Source organism: Rhinopithecus roxellana, chromosome 5 (assembly GCF_007565055.1).
Source record: "Rhinopithecus roxellana isolate Shanxi Qingling chromosome 5, ASM756505v1, whole genome shotgun sequence".
NCBI classification, from domain to species: Eukaryota; Metazoa; Chordata; class Mammalia; order Primates; family Cercopithecidae; genus Rhinopithecus; species Rhinopithecus roxellana.
Window position 1 is genome coordinate 149,292,055 of NC_044553.1, and position 21,267 is coordinate 149,313,321.

Here is a 21,267-nt window from a genome sequence, read left to right on the forward strand (position 1 = left end):
AAGAGCAGAGGGAAGGGCAGACCAGGCTGAAGGAACAGCACAGCCAAAGCCACAGCACACAGTCCAGGAAAGCAGAGACAGCCAAATGGCAGGGGAATTGGACGTAGGTAGAAAGCTGGAGACTCAAGCTGGGATCAGAACGCCCAGACGCCAATGCTTCGCCTCCCAGCCTGCCGACTCAGCACCCCCACCACAGCAAGACATCCAAAGCCCTCAGCAATGAAAGACAGGTCCTGGCCCAGGGTCACATGTGCCACCCCTTTGGAATGGTCTGGCATCCTGAGGACACCACTCACCACTACTTAGTAAACACCTACTAATATTCCGAGCACTGCCGACCTCTCCTCCAGGTGCCCCATCCCAAACCACCTCTAGCAGCCCCAGGAACCCTGAGCACCATGGGTGTTTATCAATCTGTCTGCCCCTTCTAGACTGTAAGGACGAGGCCTAAAGGAAGAACCTGTGTGTTGTGCACAATATCTGACACAGAGTCCATGCTCAATAAATGGTGAATTAATTAGATGATGGGGAAGGCATCTGCATCCTCCCTGGGGTTAGGGCAGTCACTGCCTGTGGCAGAGTCTGCTTGTTGTCCCAGAATATTCACTCTCCCTTTCTTCCTTTAGTATTAAAATTCCCAAGTTTTATCAGGGCACATGGCTGTCCAGCTAAAGACTATACTTCCAAGGCTCCCTGTGGCGACATGCTGCCACGTGACTACGTTATGACGATGGGATGGGAGCAGAGGTGTTGCACACAGCTTCTGGGCTTGGCCTTTAGAGGGAATGGGCTTGCCCGCCAGTCCCTGTTCACCCTCCGCCACAGGCTGGACCATGGCAGTGCTGATGGAACATGGCAGCCCATCTGAGACCACAAGCTAGAAGCTACCTATTGAGAATGAGCAGAGCAGAGCAGTACCACACAAGGAGGCTTACTAGATCCCCAACACCAGGAGCTGCCACCGAGCCCCCCTGCTTACGGTCAATTAATTACATGAGAGTGAAACAATGAACTATCCTGTTCTACTTGCTAAGTCACTGTGATTCTGACCTTTGTTTCAGGAGCCAAACAGGAATCTTACCCAGATCTCCCAAACAAGAAACCAGCTTCAGGCTGAGAACTCCTATCTGGTAACACCCCACCAACCTCAAGTCCTCAAGTTTACTGGTCTCCAAACAGAATTCCTAGAACCCAATGAGGGCCTTTGCAGAATCCCCAGACCCTGCACTTCTCCTGCTGCTTTGGTTTTACATCCCAGGCTTGCCAAATTTTTATTTAAACAATGGGTTTCATAGTTGTAGAGAGGTGTAAAAACTGCTACCCAAGTGCTATGCAGGATTCAGGGCCTTTGTGTTTCTCTGATCTCCTGATGCTGGGGGAATGCGCCAGAGTCATGATGCCAAAATGTGGAAAGTGCTCAGTTCCATCAGCAGCAGCTGGGGGCAGGGTGTGGTGGCTCATGCCTGTAATCCCAGCACTTTGGGAGGCCGAGGCAGGTGGATTGCTTGAGGTCAGGAGTTCAAGACCAGCCTGGTCAATATGGAGAAACCCTGTCTCTATAAAAAATACAAAAATTAGCCAGGCATGGGGGTGCACGCCTGTAATTCCAGCTACTCGGGAGGCTGAGGCAGGAGAATCACTTGAAACTGGGACACAGAGGTTGCAGTGAGCCAAGATTGTGCCACTGCACACCAGCCTAGTCGACAGAGCAAGACTCCGTCTCAACAACAACAAAAGCAGCAACTGGGAGAGCACGGTGCAGGAAAATGTTCAATGGAGAAAAAAATTTTTCCTCAGAATTAAGAGACACAGTCCCTTCCCTCATGACGCCCCAGTCTCTCAAGACCATTCAACACGATACAGGCTGTAATGAAGATGTGTATTGGATGGGGGTGGGAGAGGAGACAAAGCTTGCACCAAGAATGTCTCGAACTCCTGACCAAGCTGGTCTCGAACTCCTGACCGCAGTGGCTCACGCTTGTAATCCCAACACTTTGGGGGGCCAAGGTGGGTGGATCATGAAGTCAGGAGTTCAAGACCAGCCTGGCTAATATGGTGAAACCCCATCTCTACTAAAAAAAATACAAAAAGTATCCGGGCTTGGTGGCATACACCTGTTACTCCCATCTACTCGGGAGGCTGAGGCAGGAAAATCACTTGAACCTGGGAGGTGGAGGTTGCAGTGAGCCGAGATCGCTCCACTGTACTCCAGCCTGGGCGACAGAGTGAGATTAGTCTAAAGAAAAAAAAAGCCTCAGAATGACCTGAGTGAACTCCAGCCCTTCGTTTACTGGGCTTCCTGTAATCCTAAGTAACCCAGCATTTGCAGTACTTGTGATCCCCCTGCCTCCAGAATGCTAATAGGAAAACAGACACTGCTGTGTCATGCTGATAGGGGTATAAATTAGCATGAGTGTCTCCAGGGGGCAATGTAGCAATTTCCACAAAGCAACTGACATACTCCCACACCAGCTGACCCAGAAATTCCAGTTTTAGGTAGCTATCCCATAGACATATGCACTCTTCAGCACAAAGACGTACAGATATGGATGTTTACTACATACAGCCCTACTGGTAATAGCAAAAGATAGGAAACAACCTATACGGTCCTTGACAGGAGACCTGTTAACTGAGTTATGGTGCACCCCATGCAGCAGGACGGTGCATCCATGAACACATGGAGCAGATCTCCATACCACTCCGCAGTGGCCTGGCTGCATGAAAGGCCATGTCTTCATGCTTCCTGAATCCCATGCTTTGTGGCCTCTTGCACTGACCCTGGGCTTGGCCCCAGGGCTTGCTCTGACTGATGGGACGGTGGAAATGTTAATGCACGCAGAGGCTTAGGAAAAGGGCTTACTCACTTCTTCCCTCTTGTTTCTCTGTGACCACCATGAGAACATGCCTAGGCCAGCCCGTACCTAGCCCAGGCCAACCTGCTGAACAATAAAAGGCCTCGTGGAGTAGAGCTGAGCTGTCTAGGCAAAGCTCCGTAAGCATAAGAGAGCCCAGCCAAAAGCAGCAAAGTCACCGGGCTGACCCACAGCTGGCCACTGATGCATGCGCGAGCCCTGGCAAACCCAGAATCATGAGAAATAATACAAGGTGATTGTTTTAGGGCACTAAGCTTTGGGATGGTTTGTTATGCAGCAATAGCTAACAATCACAAAGAGAGTTGAAAAAAGCAAGATACAAAAGAGGGTATATGGTCACTATTGTGTGTAAAAAACAACAACAGGCCAGACGAGGTGGCTCACACCTGTAATCCCAACACTCACCTGAGGTCAGGAGTTCAAGACCAGCCTGGCCAACAAGACAAAACCCCGTTTCTACTAACTAAAAATACAAAAATTAGCTGGTATGGTGGCAGGCGCCTGTAATCCCAGCTACTCAGGAGGCTGAGGCAGGAGAATTGGTTGAATCTGGGAGGCAGAGGTTGCAGTGAGCCGAGATTGCACCACTGCACTCCAGTCTGGGCGACAGAGTGAGACTCCATCTCAAAAAAAGAAAAAAAAAACCAATACCATGTTTTCTTATAAATGTGCAGATATTCAGAATACTTCCTAAAGGACCCCCTGGGAAGTCTTAAGAGTGGCTGTTCCTATGGAAGGGAGCAAGAGGCCATGGACACGATGTAGGAGGCTGTTTTCACCATGAACCCTGTAATTCCATTTGCATTACCAAGTACATTCATTACCTACACAAAACATGAACCAGATAATTTAAAAAGAACAAAGATGACCCATGTTACTGCATGCGCTTGGTCTAGAGTGGCTATTCTGGCAGCCCCAGAGGGGTTCCCTTGGCTCAATCCATCATCTCAGAGCCAAGGAAGGAGTTTTACATCTGTGATCACTACCGAGAGCCCGTCTCCCACTCTCCCTGGGCCTCTAGCCTCACGCACCCGTGAGGTCCAGGTCCTCAGCATCTTTCCAAGGCCATGGCCATCTGACTTACCCAAGGTTGCTTGGACATGTCATGCCTTCCTCCCTTCTCCTGCCAAAATCCCAGGCATCCTTTAAGACACATTTCAGGTCAGCTTGGAGCAGCTTCCCTTACTCCCTCAGCCTGGGCTATCAGGGTCCTGGTGGCACTTTGCACATCACCCCCATTCATTCAGCACCTGCCAGCACCAAGGACTTACAGCTATGAACAGGACCTAGTGGGTCTCTACCCTCAAGAAGCTTACACTCTAGACAGAGAATACAAAAAGATAAACCAGAAAAGGGCCAGACAGTGGTAAGAGCTGTGCAGAGAATTAAAAGAGGGTGACTGGGGCTACTGTGGACTGAGTGGTCAGATCAGGGAAAGACTCAAGGGCAGGGCGTCCAGCTTCAATGAGGAGATGGAGTCAGTCATGCCCAGATCTGAGGGAAGAGTATTCCAGGAGACGGATAAGCTCCTGGAAAGGCCCTGAGGTGGGAACAGAGCTGGTGTGTTCCAGGAACAGCAAGAAGGCCCATGTGGCTGGTGGAAGGAAGGGCATTGGGGTGGAGATAGGCAGAGGGGCAGGTAAGCGCAGACTGTGGGAAGGGGTCTGGCATTCATGTGAAGTGCAATTGAGAGTCTGAAGGTTTTTAAGCAGGGAGATGAAGTGCTCTGATTTAAGTTTTTAAAAGATGCCTCTGTCAGCCCTGTGGAGAATGGACCCAGGGCGGGGCTGGAGGCAAGGCTACAAATGGTTAGGAGGTTACTGTAGTAGTCAGGTGAGAGGTGGGCAGGACCAGGTGAGAAATACGCAGAAAGAGAGAAATAGACTGAGTGGGGACATCATTTGAAGGTGAAAGAAAACAAGACTTGCTAATGGATTAAACTGGAGGTGTGGTAGACAGAATCACGGCCCCCAGAGATGTCCACATCCTCATCTCAAAGCCTGTGGATATGTTGTTTTACATGGCAAAAGGGACTTTTGTAATTAAGATGTAATTAAGGATCTTGAGCTAGGAGAATTATCCTGGATTATTTGGGTGGGCCCACTGGGTCCTTAGAAAACGGAAGTTAGAAGGTCAGAGTCCAAGGAGATGTTAGGATGGAAGTAGGGAGAAAGACTAGAGGACACTAAACCTCTGGCTTTAAAGAAGGAGGAAGGTGACTGGGCACAACGGCTCATACCTATAATCCCAGAACTTTGGGAGGCTGAGGCAGGAGGATTGCTTGTGCCCAGAAGTTTGAGACCAGGCTAGGCAACATAGTGAGACCTTGTCTCTATAAAAATTTTTAAAATTAGCTAGGCTTGGTGGTGCACGCCTTGTAGTCCAAGCTACTGGGGAGGCTGAGGCAGGAGGATCACTTGAGCCTGGGAGGTCGAGGCTGCAGTGAGCCATGATCACAACACTGCACTCCAGCTTGGGAGACAGAGCAAGACCCTATCAAAAAAAAAAAAAAAGATGGCACTATGCAGTGCCGGTGGCCTCTAGAAGGTGGAAAAGGCATAACACAGGTCCTCCCCAAGAACCCCTGGAAGGAACGCAAAACCACTGACACCTGAACTTAGCCCAGTGAAACCCATTACTGACTCTGACCTCCAGAATGCTAAGAGAAGACATCTGCACTATCTGAAGCCAGCAAATGAGTGATAATTTGTTACAGCAGTCACAGGAAATAAGCACACAGGATGAGGAAAGGAGAGGGGTTGAAGATAAATCCTCAATTTGAGATAGCACGATGGAGCGGAGAGTGGTGCCATTTCACCATTTACTGACGTGAGGAGGAATAAAACCAAGAGCTCTGTTTGGGCCAAGTGAAATGTGAGACGGCATTCAATATCCAAGTTGAGAAATTAAGTCCAGATCAAGGACTAAGCAGGAAGGACCCGGGAAGAGAAACCACGACCATGTCTGCTACCGAATTAAAAGAGGGTGACTGGGGCTACTGTGGACTGAGTGGTCAGATCAGGGAAAGACTCAAGGGTAGGGCATCCAGCTTCAATGAGGAGATGGAGTCAGTCATGCCCAGATCTGAGGGAAACCAAGATTAGGAAGGGTTTCTGGAAAGAGGGGTATTCGAGTGCACTGAAAGCTACCTGGAACGCCGGGTGCAGTGGCTCATACCTGTAACCCCAGCACTTTGGGAGGCCGAGGCGGGTGGATCACCTGAGGTCAGGAGTTCGAGACCAGCCTGGCCAACATGGTGAAACCCCATCTCTACTAAAAAAAAAAAAATTAGCCAGGCATGGTGGCACGCACCTGTAATCCCAGCTACTCAGGAGGCTGAGGCAGGAGAATCACTTGAACCCTGGAGGTGGAGGTTGCAGTGAGCCGAGATCGTGCCATTGCACTCCAGCCTGGACAAGAGTGAAAAGTCCATCAAAGAAAGACAGAAAGAGAGAGAGAGAGAGAGAGAAAACAACCAAGCAAGCAAGAAAGCAAGCAAGCAGCTGGAACATCAAGTGTAAGATCACAGACTAGCCATTAGACCTGGCAGCACACAGGCCACATCAGAGGGCAGCCTCAACATGAGGCATCTCAGGGGACTGCGGGGTACAAGCCTAACTCACTGAACTGAGGGTTTGCCAGGGAAGGGTTTGCAGGGGGCTGGGCCAATCCTTAGACAGTGATGGGGGTTCAAGGAGCCTTTAGCAGGGAAGTCTAGGGTGCGGTGCCTGTGCCTGCCAAAGGGAAGGGTCAGGAGAGAAGTGAAGGCTGTGGCAGCCCAGTCCTGAGAAGGTGAGAACGGAAAGGATTCTGAGCACAGGTGAAGGAGCCGCTGGCCTCTGAAGGGAGTGAGGGCCCCAAGCAGTGACAGAGGTGAAAGCTGGTAGAGTTAGTGGCATGAAACAAGGGAGTTTCCTAATTGCTTTTATTTCCTCAGTAAAGTATGAGGCAAGGTCATGAGTTAGGCATGAGAGGGTGGCTCTCAGAGGAAGGGAGAGAGGAACGCGTGGAACAGACACTGTGGAGCGTGGGAATCCGACCTACTGAAGAGTGGCGGTGCTCCTCCAGGTCTGTGGTCACCACTTGCAAGTGGTCAACAGGGTTGACGGGTACTCTCCAGGGACACAGCTGTGCAGGTGCAGGCATGGAGAGGCAAAGAGCCAGGTGTAACAGCGCAGGGATGCCGTCAAGCAGTGGGGTTAGAAGAGACGGGCACACACCTCTCCTAGAAAACACAGATGAGGCCGGGCACAGTGGCTCACGCCTGTAATCACAGCACTTTGGGAGGCAGAGGTGAACGGATCACCTGAGGTCAGGAGTTTGAGACCAGCCTGGCCAACATGGTGAAACCCCATCTCTGCTAAAAAAAAATACAAAAAAATTAGCTGGACGTGGTGGCACACACCTGTAATCCCAGCTACTGGGGAGACTGAGGCAGGAGAATTGCTTGAAACCAGGAGGCGGAGGTTGCAGTGAGCTGAGATCATACCACTGCACTCCAGCCTGGGTGCCAGAGCAAGACTCCGACTTAAAAAAAAAAGAAAATACGAATGAGTTGACCCTATATAAGTCATACCAGGTCACCCCTCCTCTCTGAACACTCCAGTGGTTCTCCCCTCCCCACCAAGTGAAGGCCAAAATCCTTGTAACTTACCACCTAGCCCCTACCTCCATCTATCCCCTCATACTTATGTTCTAGCTCCAGTGCTTGGGCCACACGAGGGGCTCCATAAATATTTCTGGAACCAAACAATCAATCAACATATCTCCCCTTCACAGACGAAGCCCAACCAAGCGGCCTGGCCTCAGGAGACTCAGCTCCCCTGGGGTGCCTGGGACACAGTCTGGCCATGACTGTGGGCTGGAATCCAGGCCTTCCCATTCCCACCGCAGGGCTCCTGCTGGTTCCTCCCGACTCCCATAACTCTCTTGGTTTAAACTGTGGCCCCGTTCAGAGGCACTGGCTATTTGGAACTCTTGACTGGAAAGCAAAGATGGCAAAAGGCAAAGACGAAGGGGCGCAAAAGAAGTTGGCAGAAACAATATTCTGGGAAAATCTTGGTAGTCAGAGTCCAGGCTTCATGCCAAGCCTCCCCCCACATCTACACACACAGCGCAGAGCCTAGAAGAACAGGATGGGAGAGTAAAGTGTGGGAAGAGAAGACAATCCTTCCGCTACACTGGCAGAAGAGATGAGTACGCTGGTCACACACACACACACGCAGTTCCTAGAGAAGCCTGATACAAGAAAAGGTAACCTGAAAGTCATTAGCGTAGAGCTGGTTTGGCCTGTCCCCGGAGCCTGGCAGGGCAGGAAGTGACTCTATCAGGCAGGGGGATGTTATCAGGCTGGCCCAGAGGGCTTGGAAATGGCCTCTCAGGAAGCCAGCTCCACACAGGCGAGTTCAGCACACTCACAGAGAGTCAAAAGACTGTAGGTCTGGGCCGGGCACAGTGGCTCAAGCCTGTAATCCCAGCACTTTGGGAGGCTGAGACGGGCGGATCACGAGGTCAGGAGATCGAGACCATCCTGGCTAACACCGTGAAACCCCGCCTCTACTAAAAAATACAAAAAAAAAAAAAACTAGCCGGGCGAGGTGGCGGGCGCCTGTAGTCTCAGCTACTCGGGAGGCTGAGGCAGGAGAATGGCGTAAACCCGGGAGGCGGAGCTTGCAGTGAGCTGAGATCCGGCCACTGCACGAGTCCTGGCCTGGTGGTGTGGAGAGGCCCCCGAGACACTGAGAGGAGTGTCCACAGCAAGTGAGATCTGGGCCGGGCGTGAGGGACTTCTCCAAGCATGGCAGGAGTTCCCCAAGTGCAATTCCAGGTGGAAAGGAGGCTCCGCACGGTTGGGAGTGCGTTGGAGTAGAGGCCAGGAAGGGGTGTCACAGGCTGCGAGCCAGCTGCGAAGGGTCTCAGAGACCACCTCCCCAGGCCTCAGGGCCCGAGACTCAGTGGCGAGTCACCTCCCTTGGCCTGGTGGGCCAGGGACAGGTAGGCAGCATTTACTGCAGGTCCCAAGACTCGGCACTTGGTCGGCTGGACACGCTGCAGCTGGTTCACTTCAGAGAAAGCACTGCTTCCTGTTAGGCTTCCGGCCTGCAAGGGCCAGGGGGGCAGTTCCTCAAGGGAACCAGGCCTCACAGCAAAAGGGCTGAGCCCATCTGCATTTGTGGAGAGAAGAGGACCACAGAGGGACAGTGGAGGGGACCTGAACCCCTCCCTGGGGAAGGCTGCTCAGCAAGTGTCCATCCTGCAGGTCCACAAAAGCCACAGGGAGGGAAGGTCATGGGCATTCTGTCAGTCCCACCAGCAAGCCAGGACTCACCCAGAGCCCCAGGCGGGCAGGGCCACACAGCCACCCTGGAGACACCAACAGTCTTCGGTGTGGGGCCAGGTCTCAGGTGGATGCCCACAGCCACTCCCAGACCTGAGCACGTGCCTGTGTCTGCTAAGAGCTACAGGTGCATCTTAGACATCAGCTCAGGGCCTCAGGCCAGTGGCTGGCACACAGTAGGTGTTCAATAAGAGTTTGATAAGTAGTGAATCCAAGTAAACTAATCAAGGGCAGAGGCCAAGTTGTTCATTTAATAATTTTCTCTTTTTTTGTTGTTTTTGGAGACAAAGTCTTGTTCTGTCACCAGGCTGGAGTGCAGTGGCGCAATCTCGGCTGACTGCAACCTCCACCTCCCAGGTTCAGGCAATTCTCCTGCCTCAGCCTCCTGCGTAGCTGGGATTACAGGCATGTACTACGACGCCTGGCTAATTTTTTTGTACTTTCAGTAGAGACGGGGTTTCACCATGTTGGCCAGGCTGGTCTCGAAATCCTGACCTCAGGTGATCCACCCACCTTGGCCTCCCAAACTGCTGGGATTGCAGGCGTGAGCCACCACGCCTGGCCTAAGCCTCACCTCTGTCTGCAAGGTTGGAACAGGGGTAAGGAGGGACTCAAAGGTATGGAGAGCTGGCTTTGCTTTGCCCTCAGGCATTATTTGGGGGTTAAGTGAGGTTGCAGTAACCAGTTCCCAACGACTTGTATAGAGATAAAGCCTGAAGCCGAACAGAGACCACTAGTGAGACCTTCATCAAGGAGATACGGGGAGTGAGCCACCCTGCAGGGGGTCCGTGCCCTGCCTCAGCTCATCAGAGCCACTCCTGTGAGTCCTGCAGCAGGCACAGCTGGATGCCCAGGGGCACTTGGCCTCCTTGATCCCCCCGGGGAAGGTGGGGCTGTGGCCTTTGCCTCTGGAAGGGACTGCCCTTTCTCCTAGTTCCTCCCTTGTGGGATAAGCAGCTGACATGCTGACATGCAAAGATTTGATCAGATGTGGAAGAAAAAACTTAGAGTTTCTCCTCTGTTCCTGGAAGTACTTGACACAAACACACAAAAAAAGTCAACAATTCAGTTTCATTGATTAATTAATTGAGCACCAACTGTATGCCAGACACCATTACTGGTGGTTGGGATACAGCAATGAACAAAACCAGCAAAAAGCCTTGCCCTCCCAGGGCTGAGAGTCTAGTGGTCACATTCCTCTCTGCATCCCCACTACACACACCAGCACCCCCACATTCTGTACTGGGCTCGCCAAAGCACTGAATGTACAGTTAAAGGTGGAGGACTGTGGAGTCTGGCAGCCATGGGCTGAAGCCAGAGTTCTGCACTGCCTCGTTCTGTGACCCAGCCAACACCACGTTGCTTCAGTTTTGGGCCGGAGTCAGTCCAGAACCTCGCCTCCCTGCAGGGCTTGTTACATCCACTATCACTGCCGGTGTTATTAGCCCACCTGCCCCCTGCACCCTTTGCAAAGACACCGAGCATCTGAACCTTTCTATCCTACTTCCACACACAAGACTCGTGACTCAATCAGGCTGCTTTCAAATAATGCTGGTGCCGGAAACTGCACTGTCTCATTTACTCCACAAAACAACCTTGCAGATAAAGGTGAGGCTTAAGCCGGGCACAGTGACTCACACCTGTAATCCCCGCACTTTGGGAGGCCAAAGCAGGCAGATCACTTGAGCCCAGGAGTTCGAGACCAGCCTGGGTGACATGGTGAAACCTCGTCTCTACAAAAATTAGCTGGGCATAGCGGTACATGCCTGTAGTCCTAGCTACTTGGGAGGCTGGGGTGGGAAGATGGCTTGAGCCTGGGAGGTTGAGGCTATACTGAGCCATGATCACACCACTGCACTCCAGTCTGAGAGACAGAGTGAGAACCTGTCTCAAAAATAAAACAAAAAGAGTGAGGCTCGGAGAAGTTGAGTCACTCACTCACTTGAGGCCAGACAAGCAGGAAGCGTCAGAACCGGGATCTGAACCCAGGTCTAACAGGGCAAAGCCCCTGCTTTCTCCTGCCCAGGGTTCCTTTCCGCTTTGCTAAAACACCTCTATCTACCTGAAAGGGTGAACTACTTTTCCACTTGCCCAGGACTGAGGGAGTTTCTGGGACTCAGGACTTTGGATGCTAAAACCAGAAAAGTCTCAGGCCAACCAGGACGAGTTGGTCACCCTCACGCCACCATCCTGCCCAAGATCCTCCTCCTCATGCCCGGCCAGGCCCTGCTTACCCACTGCCACTGAATCTGACCTCTCCAGGCTCCCAGCTGCACCCTCTGTGCCTTGTAAGCAATGCTGTCATTGCTGTCCTCAGGCTGCAGGGTCACATTCTATCTCCCACATGGACCACCATGTCTAAAGTCTGGTCCTAGAACCCCGGGCCATAATCACCTAGGGGTCCTAGAACCCCTAGAACCATAATCACCTGGGGCACTGGGATCCTGTTCTCTGAGTCCCCAAACCACTAAGACCTCCTGAAGTAGAAACTTGGGACCAGCCTGCCAATCTGAGTTGCTAACTAGCCCCCAGGGGACCCTGCTGCCCAGAGGTTGAGCAACAATCCTGAACTGTAAGCTTTCCCTGCCTGGTGACCTGCTCACTCTGTTTCTTCTGATGCTCCTCTGATACCTGGTGCTGTGTCCACACATAGTAGGTGCTCAATAAATGCTAACCATTATGGTTCAGAGCAAAGGCTCCCACACTTGCCTACTCAAACTACCTGAGGCTGTTTAAAAATGTAGATTTCCAGCTTCTACCTTGAGCCAAGAGAATCACCACCCTCAGCCAAGATGTCTGGTAATCTATAAACTACACTTAGTTTAGTATTACTCAAAGCATGTTGCATACCTGCAGCACTGGGAGCTTAAGAATGCAGAACCCCAGCTCCAACCTAGACCTACTACATCAGTATCTGTGGGAATGGGGCTTTGCAATCTGGATTCCAACAAGCTGTCTAAGTGATTCTTTGATCCAACCAGTTTAGAAAAACATTAGTGTAATAGAAGAACAGTGAAACTAGTTGGAAGTGGGCTAGAATCCAGCTCAATTAACAGCTCTAGCCTCAGTCTACTCAATCCCTGAATGAGAATTACCCCTGACCTCATTCTCTTCTTGCGATGATTAACTGAGATCTATGTAAAAGTTCATGCCCAGAATCTGGCACACAAGAGAGACCCAAGAGACTGGGCACAGTGGCTCACGCCTGTAATCCCAGCACTTTGGGAGGCCGAGGGAAGAAGATCGCTTGAGCCCAGGAGTTCAAGACCAGATTGGGCAACATAGGGAAACGCGTCTCTACAAAAAATATATATAGAGAGAGAGAGAAAGACAGACAGAAAGAGACCCAAGAAATGAAGCTCATTATTCTTCCCTGCTAGCACTGTTTTAACACTCATTAAGTCAGGACAACTACAGCTTCAGATGATCAAGTGATGTGTACAAGGTGGCTTGGAGGGCCAATGCGGAAGATTCTGACTCCAGGCCTGGTGGCCTCTAAAAGGACCAGACCAGATATGCTCTGCATGGTTCTGGCACTGCCACCACTAGCCACACTTGTGAGCAGGGACAGACAAATCCCATGGGGGGAAGGGCTGCAGCCACTCCATTAGCTTTCCTGTGGCTGTGGCCATTTTTGTATTTTATATGGCACCCATTTGACCTATCTCTGAGTCAGACATCCACTCATCCTTGTCTTGGTGGCTGATGGGAATGCTTTTGAGATCTCAGAAAACCTCATCCCTCTTCCTGGGCTTCTCAGGTGGGAGACACTGGCTTTCACGCATGTCAAAGGCCTGCAACCCTCCACCATCTACCAAGCATGAGGTCACTTAGAGGGGCAGGAATCCACCCACGTGTGGCCAGTGTGAATAAGGACCAAAGGCCATTCCTGCGTGCCCAGGGCACAGCCGGCCGGGCAGCTGGGTTGCAGGGGTGCTCTGGGTAAGTAAGAGGTGTACCAGTTAGAATGCCTTCAGCAGCCAGTAATGACCAAACGCCTGACTCAGTGTGGCTTCCACAAGAAGGAATTTATTCTCTCACATAACAGGAAGTCCAGAGAAGGGCTGCTCCAGGGCCAGTTGCTATCAGCAGTCTGGTGATATAATCAAGCGAGATTCTTCTTGTCTCTCTGCACTTCCGCTCTCCTTGGGTCTGCCTTACTCCTCGGGCAGGTGCCCTCATGGCCATAAGATGGCCACAGCTCCAGACCTCAAAGATATGAACGATTTCCAGGGGAAAAGAGAGACTACTTCTTCCCTTTTAAGCATGGATGTCACCCTTAAGCACGAGGAAATCTTTCCCAGAAGCCCCTCCACGGAGCAAATGCTCCCTGATGTCTCATTGGTCAGAACTAATTCACATGCTTGCACTTCAACCAATCACAAGCAAGGGAGTGTATCTACCGGGGCCAGGGCCCCTACAGCGAAGCACACGGCACCACTGCTGACAGCTGAACAAAACTGGGCCCAATCAAGGAGGAGAATGGGTGGGAGTCTAGGCTGGGGGACAAGGGTGGACAATACCAGATTAACAACCAGGGAGCCTCTGGCTAGCCCTGACTTACAAGACCCCACCAACCCCAAGGGCAAACACCTGTCCTTGTAGGACGCCATTTCTCAGGGACAGAGTCATCACGTGGTATTCACGTAACCTGGCCCTCACTTCCATTTGGAAAACCCTCGGCCTGACTTCCTTACTTACGCCTGTTCCAACTGCTCATGAAAGCCGAGCCAATTCAACACAGCGTGTGCTATGAGCCCAACTCCGTGTCATGAGGCCAGAAAGGTAGAACGATGGCCCTTCGCCCTCTAGAAGCTGGGCATTTGGTGAGAAGACAAGACATATGCCAAAATCGGTGGAGTAGGAGAGGGAAACAGCCCTGAGCTGGGAGATGGGAGTGGGTAACACCCACCACCACCAGCAACAGACAACAGCTGGTAACTAGTGAAGGCTTACTCTATGCAGACACTAAGAAGTACTTTCAGGTATTTTGGTTTTTTCTTCATTTGATCCTTAAAACCTCCCCGTAAGTTTGGCACTATTATTACAGGTTCATAATACCTTACCTACAGTTTCTGAAATCCAGGGCTCTCTAAAAACCAAAAGTTGTTTTTTGTTATTAATCATTTATGGGATGGCAGAAACCTCAGCTGAACCCATGTGAGGCTATTTATAGTCTATTTCTCCCTTTTGCAGTGACTGCTCATATGCTTTGATGCAGAAATACTGACCCGTTTTATTACAAAATGCTGCCCCAGACACCATTGGGAATGTCACATAATGTCCAGTATACATAATATGTTCCAAAAAAATTCTGCATTCTGAAATACATCTGGCCCCAAGGGCTTCCGAAAAAGGGTTTTGGATGTGTGTCACCACTCTACAAAGCGGGCTTTGCAATTTGAAGGTTACCCCCCTTAGGAAGCAGGTGAGCCACGCTTTGAAATCAAGCAACCCGACTCCAAGCCAGGGCTCTTACCCACTCTGCTTGCATCTGCCACTTGCTGGTTGGTGGCTGTAAGGAAGACATCTCCCTCTCCGGAACTGTTTTGTCATCTATAAGAGGTTGGACTACATCAATGGGTTTCAAAGTTTTTTGTTTTAAAATGTATTTGGCTGGGCGCAGTGGCTCACACCTGTAATCCCAGCACTTTGGGAGGCCGAGATGGGCGGATCACGAGGTCAGGAGATCGAGACCATCCTGGTTAACACAGTGAAACCCCATCTCTACTAAAAAAAAAAAAAAAAATATATATATATATATATATATATAAATTAGGCATGGTGGCGGGCGCCTGTAGTCCCAGCTACTTGGGAGGCTGAGGCAGGAGAATGGCGTGAACCCAGGAGGCAGAGCTTGCAGTGAGCCGACATGCACCACTGAACTCCAGCCTGGGCGACAGAGCGAGACTCTGTCTAAAAAATAATAATAATAAAATAAAAAAGGTGTATTAGCCCTTCCTTCAAAGGAAACCTTAAGGAAAAGTATAACTGCTCCAGCGAGTGAGGCCTGCTCACCAGAGCCCTAAAGATGTTCCCAGAGGGGTTCCTTGACAGCACAGTTTGAAAACTGCTACACAGCATACTCTCTAAGGTCTTTTCTGGTTCTAACATTGTATGATTGTCTTCTGTGAGGCAAACAGCCTTTTCAGCAATGAAAGGACAGCTGGGAGGAACTTGAAGCAGACCCTGACAGATGGGTAGGCTTTTGATCTGCAGAGAGGATTCCAGAATCAAACAGTGTGAGCAAAGGTGCAGAGACAATAAGCAAGGTGTGTGGGAGGGTCCCGGAGGCCAGAGCAGCTGAGGGAAGTCGGGGGAATGAAGGCAGTGCAGCAGGCGACATGAGGACATGCTGGAAAGGTTGGCCAGACCAGGCAGATGGATGAGGCCGGGGATGAGCTGCGCAGCCCCAGCCCCACTGAGCGCAGCCACGAGAAATCCAGGTCCTTCTGCCCTGACTGCCATGGCCACGAGCCCCAATGCCTAGCTCAGTGCCATCAATCAGCCACTGTCAAATAAATGAGTCTTCTGAATCCAAAACTCAGGACATATGGTCTGCCACAAAGGTGTGGTCTTCTGAGAACAACAGGACAGACTGTTTGAAAGCAGAAAGATGGCCCGGAAAGGCCAAAATAGAGGGTCACTGGAGGTCTCACTGGTGTCCTTCCCCACCTTCTGGGAGCAGTTGGGCTCCCAGGAGTCTGTGGTGCCCCAGGCATGTCCAAAGAAGCCACCTCGAAACAACAGGGCCGCCTCACCCCACAGCAGAGACTCTCAGTTAAACCTCAGTCCTGTTTCCAGAGAAGACCCTCGGGCCAGCCAGGGAGGACCACAGTCCACCCTGACTCCTCTCCTTCACAGGAGGGTGTGCATGAGCCCAGGTGGCGTCTAGGAGCCCAGTACCCTGCACCCTCCACCAAGGGGAAGCCACATCACTGCAGATGCCTGCAGTTAAAACAACACAGATTTCCACACCCTCTTCATGGTCTGAATACATTTGCTTACCAAACTATGCCCCGGAAATACTTTGTTTCAGGCACCATTTCCCGACCTACCCGTCACCAAGAGGTAATTAAAATGTCTCAAAATCTTATAGGATCCGACAAGCAATGATCTCCTAAGGGAGAAGCTACCATTTGGGGCCTAATCTTTCTAAGTGAATTCAGTCACTGAGTTTGCCTAAGAAGATTAACAGGCTGGGGAAGGGGGGAAGCCACACCACCTCAGAAAAGGGAGCGGCCGGCCGTCAGGACAGTCACAGACCTCTAATGTACCTGTTTGTGTCACTGCAATAGGCAAGAGTCTTGAACGGGCACTAGCTCAAGTGTGTCATTTCTTTGTTCCCCACTCTCTTTTTTCCCTGCCAGGCTGACAGCTGGGACCTGGCCTACCTTGCCCAGGGTCACACAGGGTCAGCTGCAGGGAACCAACCCCATTATGACCCTGTGCCCTGGCTGACAGGTACCACCCACTGAATCCTCACAGGCGCCCTGAGAGAGTGGGCACTCTGAGCTGGCTGAGCAGGGAGGAAAGGCAGGCTCCGAGAGGCTAAGAAACTGGCTGGAGGTCACCTAGCCACCACAGGTAAGGTCCAAATTTTAGCCCAGGTGCAGGTCACTGCCCTTTCACACACAGTGGTGACCTCATCATTGGGAGGCTGGAGGGTAACATTCTGGAGACAGAGGACAGTTGGGCCTGTCCTCCCAGGGACCAGGACCGACCTGTGAACCCACATGAAGCTGGTGTGCAGTCCTGTCTTTATCCCTGAGTGCTCAGGCTGCTGCCTCAGCTCCAAGCCAGGGCACCTCAGGCTTCCCTGAGTCCCCAAGCCCCTGGACACCTTGCTGAGACGTGGATTCTAACTCCAGATGTCTGAAGCCAGCCCAAGAATCCGCATTTCTCACAGGTTCCCAGTGGTGCCCCTGCGCCTCATCCCCAGGCCACACTTCAGCCTATGAGGGCCTAGGCTTCCTGTCTCCCACCCCCACCCTTTACTTAGGTGACCATTCTCTCGCTGGGACTCACCCGGGCCTGGCGCACACCTAGCTACCACCACATTTGGGATTTTTGAGATGGTGCAATGAAAATGGTGACTACAGTAGGGTACGAGGAAGAAGACAGACTTCTGGGTTCAGTTTTCAACTTGGCATTTGTCCTTTTCTTCCTTATCCACCTCTTGTCAAATCGTCTAAACCAATTCATCTCAAAGGAGCCAGGCTGGGGCAGCACGCTCTGAAAACGTCCACTATTCAGAGTCCTTAACGGGGAGGGGCTGCCATGCTTCCTTCCCGTAAGGAGCTAACGCTGCTGGGTAGGGAAGCCCAATACAAGTGGGAGCTCTGGGAAAGAGGGATTCCTCTGCTCAGAACGTTCCCGCGGCCCCGTCTCACTCACAGGAAAGCCCAAGCCTTACCCTCGGCCTATCAGGCCCCACCACTCTCTGCCCTTGAAGTTCCCTCCCTAGAACACACTTCTCCACCTCCTTAGGTCTAATCTCGGATGCTGCCTTCTTGGGGAGGCCTTTCAGGGCCACCCTATTTAAACTAGTAGTTCCTGCATCCCCCACTCCCAGCCCACTCCAAAGCACTTATTCCCCTTCCCCTTTTTCTCTTTGATAGCACTGACCACCATCTGACACCCTGTAAACTTTACCTAATGATTATATCGATTATCTGTCTCCCTGCCCTTTCCCTACTGGGATGTGAGTTTTGTAAGGGCTGAGATTTTTGCCATTTTTGTCTGTTTTGTTTACTGGTGTATTTCCAGTGCCTAAAACAGTGGCTAGCACAGAGCAGGTACTCAATCTCTGTGGAAGGAAGGAAGGAATGAGTGGCTGGCCCTAAGAGATACTAGCTACTTTAACCCTCATAACAACACCTGCAAGGTAAGTCACTTAAATCCCATTCTAAAATGAGAAAACTGAGGCTCTGAGTGGTTAAGCGATTTGGCCAGTGTCACAAAGTCAAGAAGTGGCCAAGGTCACAAGAATCAGGCCCCCCCGTCTGGCTGGCTCCCAACACTGTACTTTTTTTTTTTTTTTTTTGCCTGTGGTTGTTTTCAAGGTAACTGTATTAGTACGACAAACGTGACATTCACTTGCTTTCCTTACTCTAAGCAGAAGATGCTTTAACTTCAGGATTCTGCAAAATCTGCCCAGAACTTGTGCTCATGCACCTGAGAATCTATGGGGGAGCCGGTGCCCCAAAAGCCAGGAAGAAGTCCCTCTACCAGCCCGAGAGTGGGAAGGCCTCACCAGTCAAAGGAAGGGAAGGCCCCTCCTGCAAACATGCCTCTGAACACCAAAGGAGAGCCACAATCACTCTGGTTTGGTTTCCTCTTTTTCTTGGCTTTATCGTTTTATTTTCCTGAGCACTCATTCTCTCTGATCTTTTCAAGTCTGGGTAACTTTTTGCCATCAATGGCTACCACTCACCATGTGAGTCTCTAGGACAAAAATCTATCTCCCATGAGTTTCCCCAAACTGAACTTGCACATAGACCCATGGACCACAGTGCCCCCGCAAACCCCACTCCCCAAAGCCCCACTCATGACTGCATCTCAGGCCATCGGGAGCAGCCCCTGGGAAGACAGCTAAGCCTTTCGGGGGCCATGAAGGGGAATAAGAAGGACCCACACCACCAAAAGCCCATCTACCCTCTCATTCCAGGGCCCACCATTGCTTGAGTCCCCTTCATCTGCCTGTCATTCTCAATCACATTCACTCATCTGTTTTGTTTCAATCACTTCTCACCATCTGAAGCTGTGCTGTTTATTTATTTCCATCTTTGCTTATCACCTGCTTCCTGAGAGCAGGGTGAGGGCATGAGGGCAGGGGCTTGGTCAGTGCTGTTCACCACTGTTCTGTGACTGGCACAGGTGGGCACGCAAATATTGGGTGAATGAATAAGCAAAGACAGCAGGAACCAAGTGGATTCAGAAGAAAAAAGACCAGGAGGCTCACACATAAACCCATTTAATCCTAACGTCAACCTGCACAGAAGGTGTCATTATGCCCACACAGCTGGGAAGCCACAAAGTAGACCCAGGACTGTGCGACTCTGAGAGGAAAAGAGAAAATGCTGCAGGTAAGTGGAGAAGCAGGTGTGCCTGACACGGAGGGTAAGGGCAAGCTGCCTCTGGGGCCCAGGGCACTGAATACCATCTCCTCAAAGGCTGACATAACTGAGAAGAGTCCACATTTTCCACCTAGCGGAGCCCAGATAGGGTCTGTGCTATCTCCATGCCCCTGACACCACCACGGCACCTGCGTTCACCCAGAAGATACCTGCCCACAGCACACACCCATCATTGCGAGTGTGCAAAACTGAGTTCTAATTTCCAGACACTAATACCACAGGACACAAACATAAACCACCCTCCAGGAGGACACGTGACATCCCTCTCCTTTCTGGGGAGTCTGAAGTGAGAAGGTTGAAAATAGTGCAGATGTCCTTTCTTAGAGCAGTGCCGCCATCCATTCATTCACTCTTTCATTCATTTGTTCAGCCAACATGTGCCACTCGGCCTGGAGAAGCCCAGGATGAAATGAGACAAACCCTCTGCCCTCTGGCCACCCTGCACTGGTGCCTGCGCTTTAGGCGGGTACTAAAAGACAAGCAAATATTAAAGATACTCGCTTCCAAAACAAATAAGGCCACGTGGAGCTGTGCACTGGAATGGGATTCTGGATGCAATTTTGATTTGATTGGGTACAAGAACCAATTCAGTGAAAGGGGTCATGGACCAACTCCAGGCACCAGGCTCCTACTCAAAGGCTGCCTCAGACCCCCTTCTGGTCCATTCACCAACCCCTCACCCACCCAACTCCATCCCCCGACATTCTTCAACCACATTCTCATCTCGCTCCACAATCTTCTCCCTCCAGGTCCCCCGACTCTATTTCTCGGCTGTTCCCAACCCTGACCTCTCTAGGTCGGGAGCCTCGATGCTGCTTCTCCAAACGCCAGGACACACAGCCCAGTCTGCTTTCTACCACCACCCCACACCCCCGAGTCTGCGCTTCCACCCAGAACCCCTTCAACACCATATGTTTACAAACCAGATTCCCCAGGGGTCTACGTACAACACCCCATTCTCAGGACCCCATAAACACATACTGATTGCCTGAGCACACCATACACACACTGTGGACTTCACCCTTGTCCTGAGGGACCCCCTCACCCCCATCATCTCCAACTTCTTAGAAGCCCCAGGTCGGCCCCTGACCTCCTGGGGTCCCGGTGGAGCAACGGACTCGCTGAGACCCCCCACACCCCAGACTCCGCAGAAGCCCGCCCTGCACACTTGAACCCCGGACGCCGGTACAGCCCCTGGCGCCCCCCGGACCCCCACACCGCGTGACTCCGGGTCACCCGGGCCCCCCCAGGCCCTGGCCCCGCGCACATCCCCTGGGCCGCAGCTCCTTCGCGGCCCGGCCGCGCCCCTGCCCTCGCCCCGCGCCCGGCGGCGCCTCGGGGGCCCGTTCCCGCGGAGGCCGCGGCGCCCCCCGCAGCCCAGGCCGGCGCGCCCGGCGCGTACCGTTGGCGATAAGCTTGGCCGACAGCTGCTTGACGAGCTCGGGGATCCGTTCCCATTGGCACTCGGAGCGGCAGCGCTCGATCTCCGTCTCCAGCCGCGAGCCTGCCTTCTTGGTCGCCATCGCGGCCTGGCCGGGCCCGGCCGCCCGCCCCGCAGGCCCCGCCGCCGCCGCCGCGGCGCCCCCTCGCCGCCTCCCGCTGCCGCCGCGGGCTCGGGCTCCGGCTCCCGGCTCCGCGGCGTAACGGGAGCGCCGGCTGGGGAAGGGGCGGGGAGGCGGGCGGCGGCGGCAGGCGCGGCGGGGCCCCCGGCGCCGCGAGGAGCGGCCCCTGCCGGCCAGGGCCGGAGCCGCAGCACGGGCCGGGGCCGGGGCGGGGGCTGGGGCGGGAGACCGGGGCCCGCGGGAGGAAGGGCGGGGGGGTGAGGCCGGGAGGCCAGCGGGAGGGACTGGGGGTGTCTGGGTCGGGGTGGAGACCGAGGGGAAGTGGGGGTGGGGGTGGGGGTGGGGGAGCGGGGTAG

At 52.5% G+C, this 21,267-nt stretch overlaps 1 protein-coding gene across 1 annotated transcript in view; it reads right to left on the reverse strand.

Moving 5' to 3' along the window:
• The window catches only part of TTC7B (tetratricopeptide repeat domain 7B), a 275,587-nt gene extending 254,616 nt beyond the window's left edge, over nt 1-20,971 (reverse strand). Inside the window, 1 exon segment of the mRNA XM_030931410.1 lies at nt 20,752-20,971. Coding sequence (XP_030787270.1) covers nt 20,752-20,872 — 121 coding nt within the window. The 5' untranslated portion in view covers nt 20,873-20,971.
• Between the last annotated feature and the right edge of the window lie 296 nt (nt 20,972-21,267).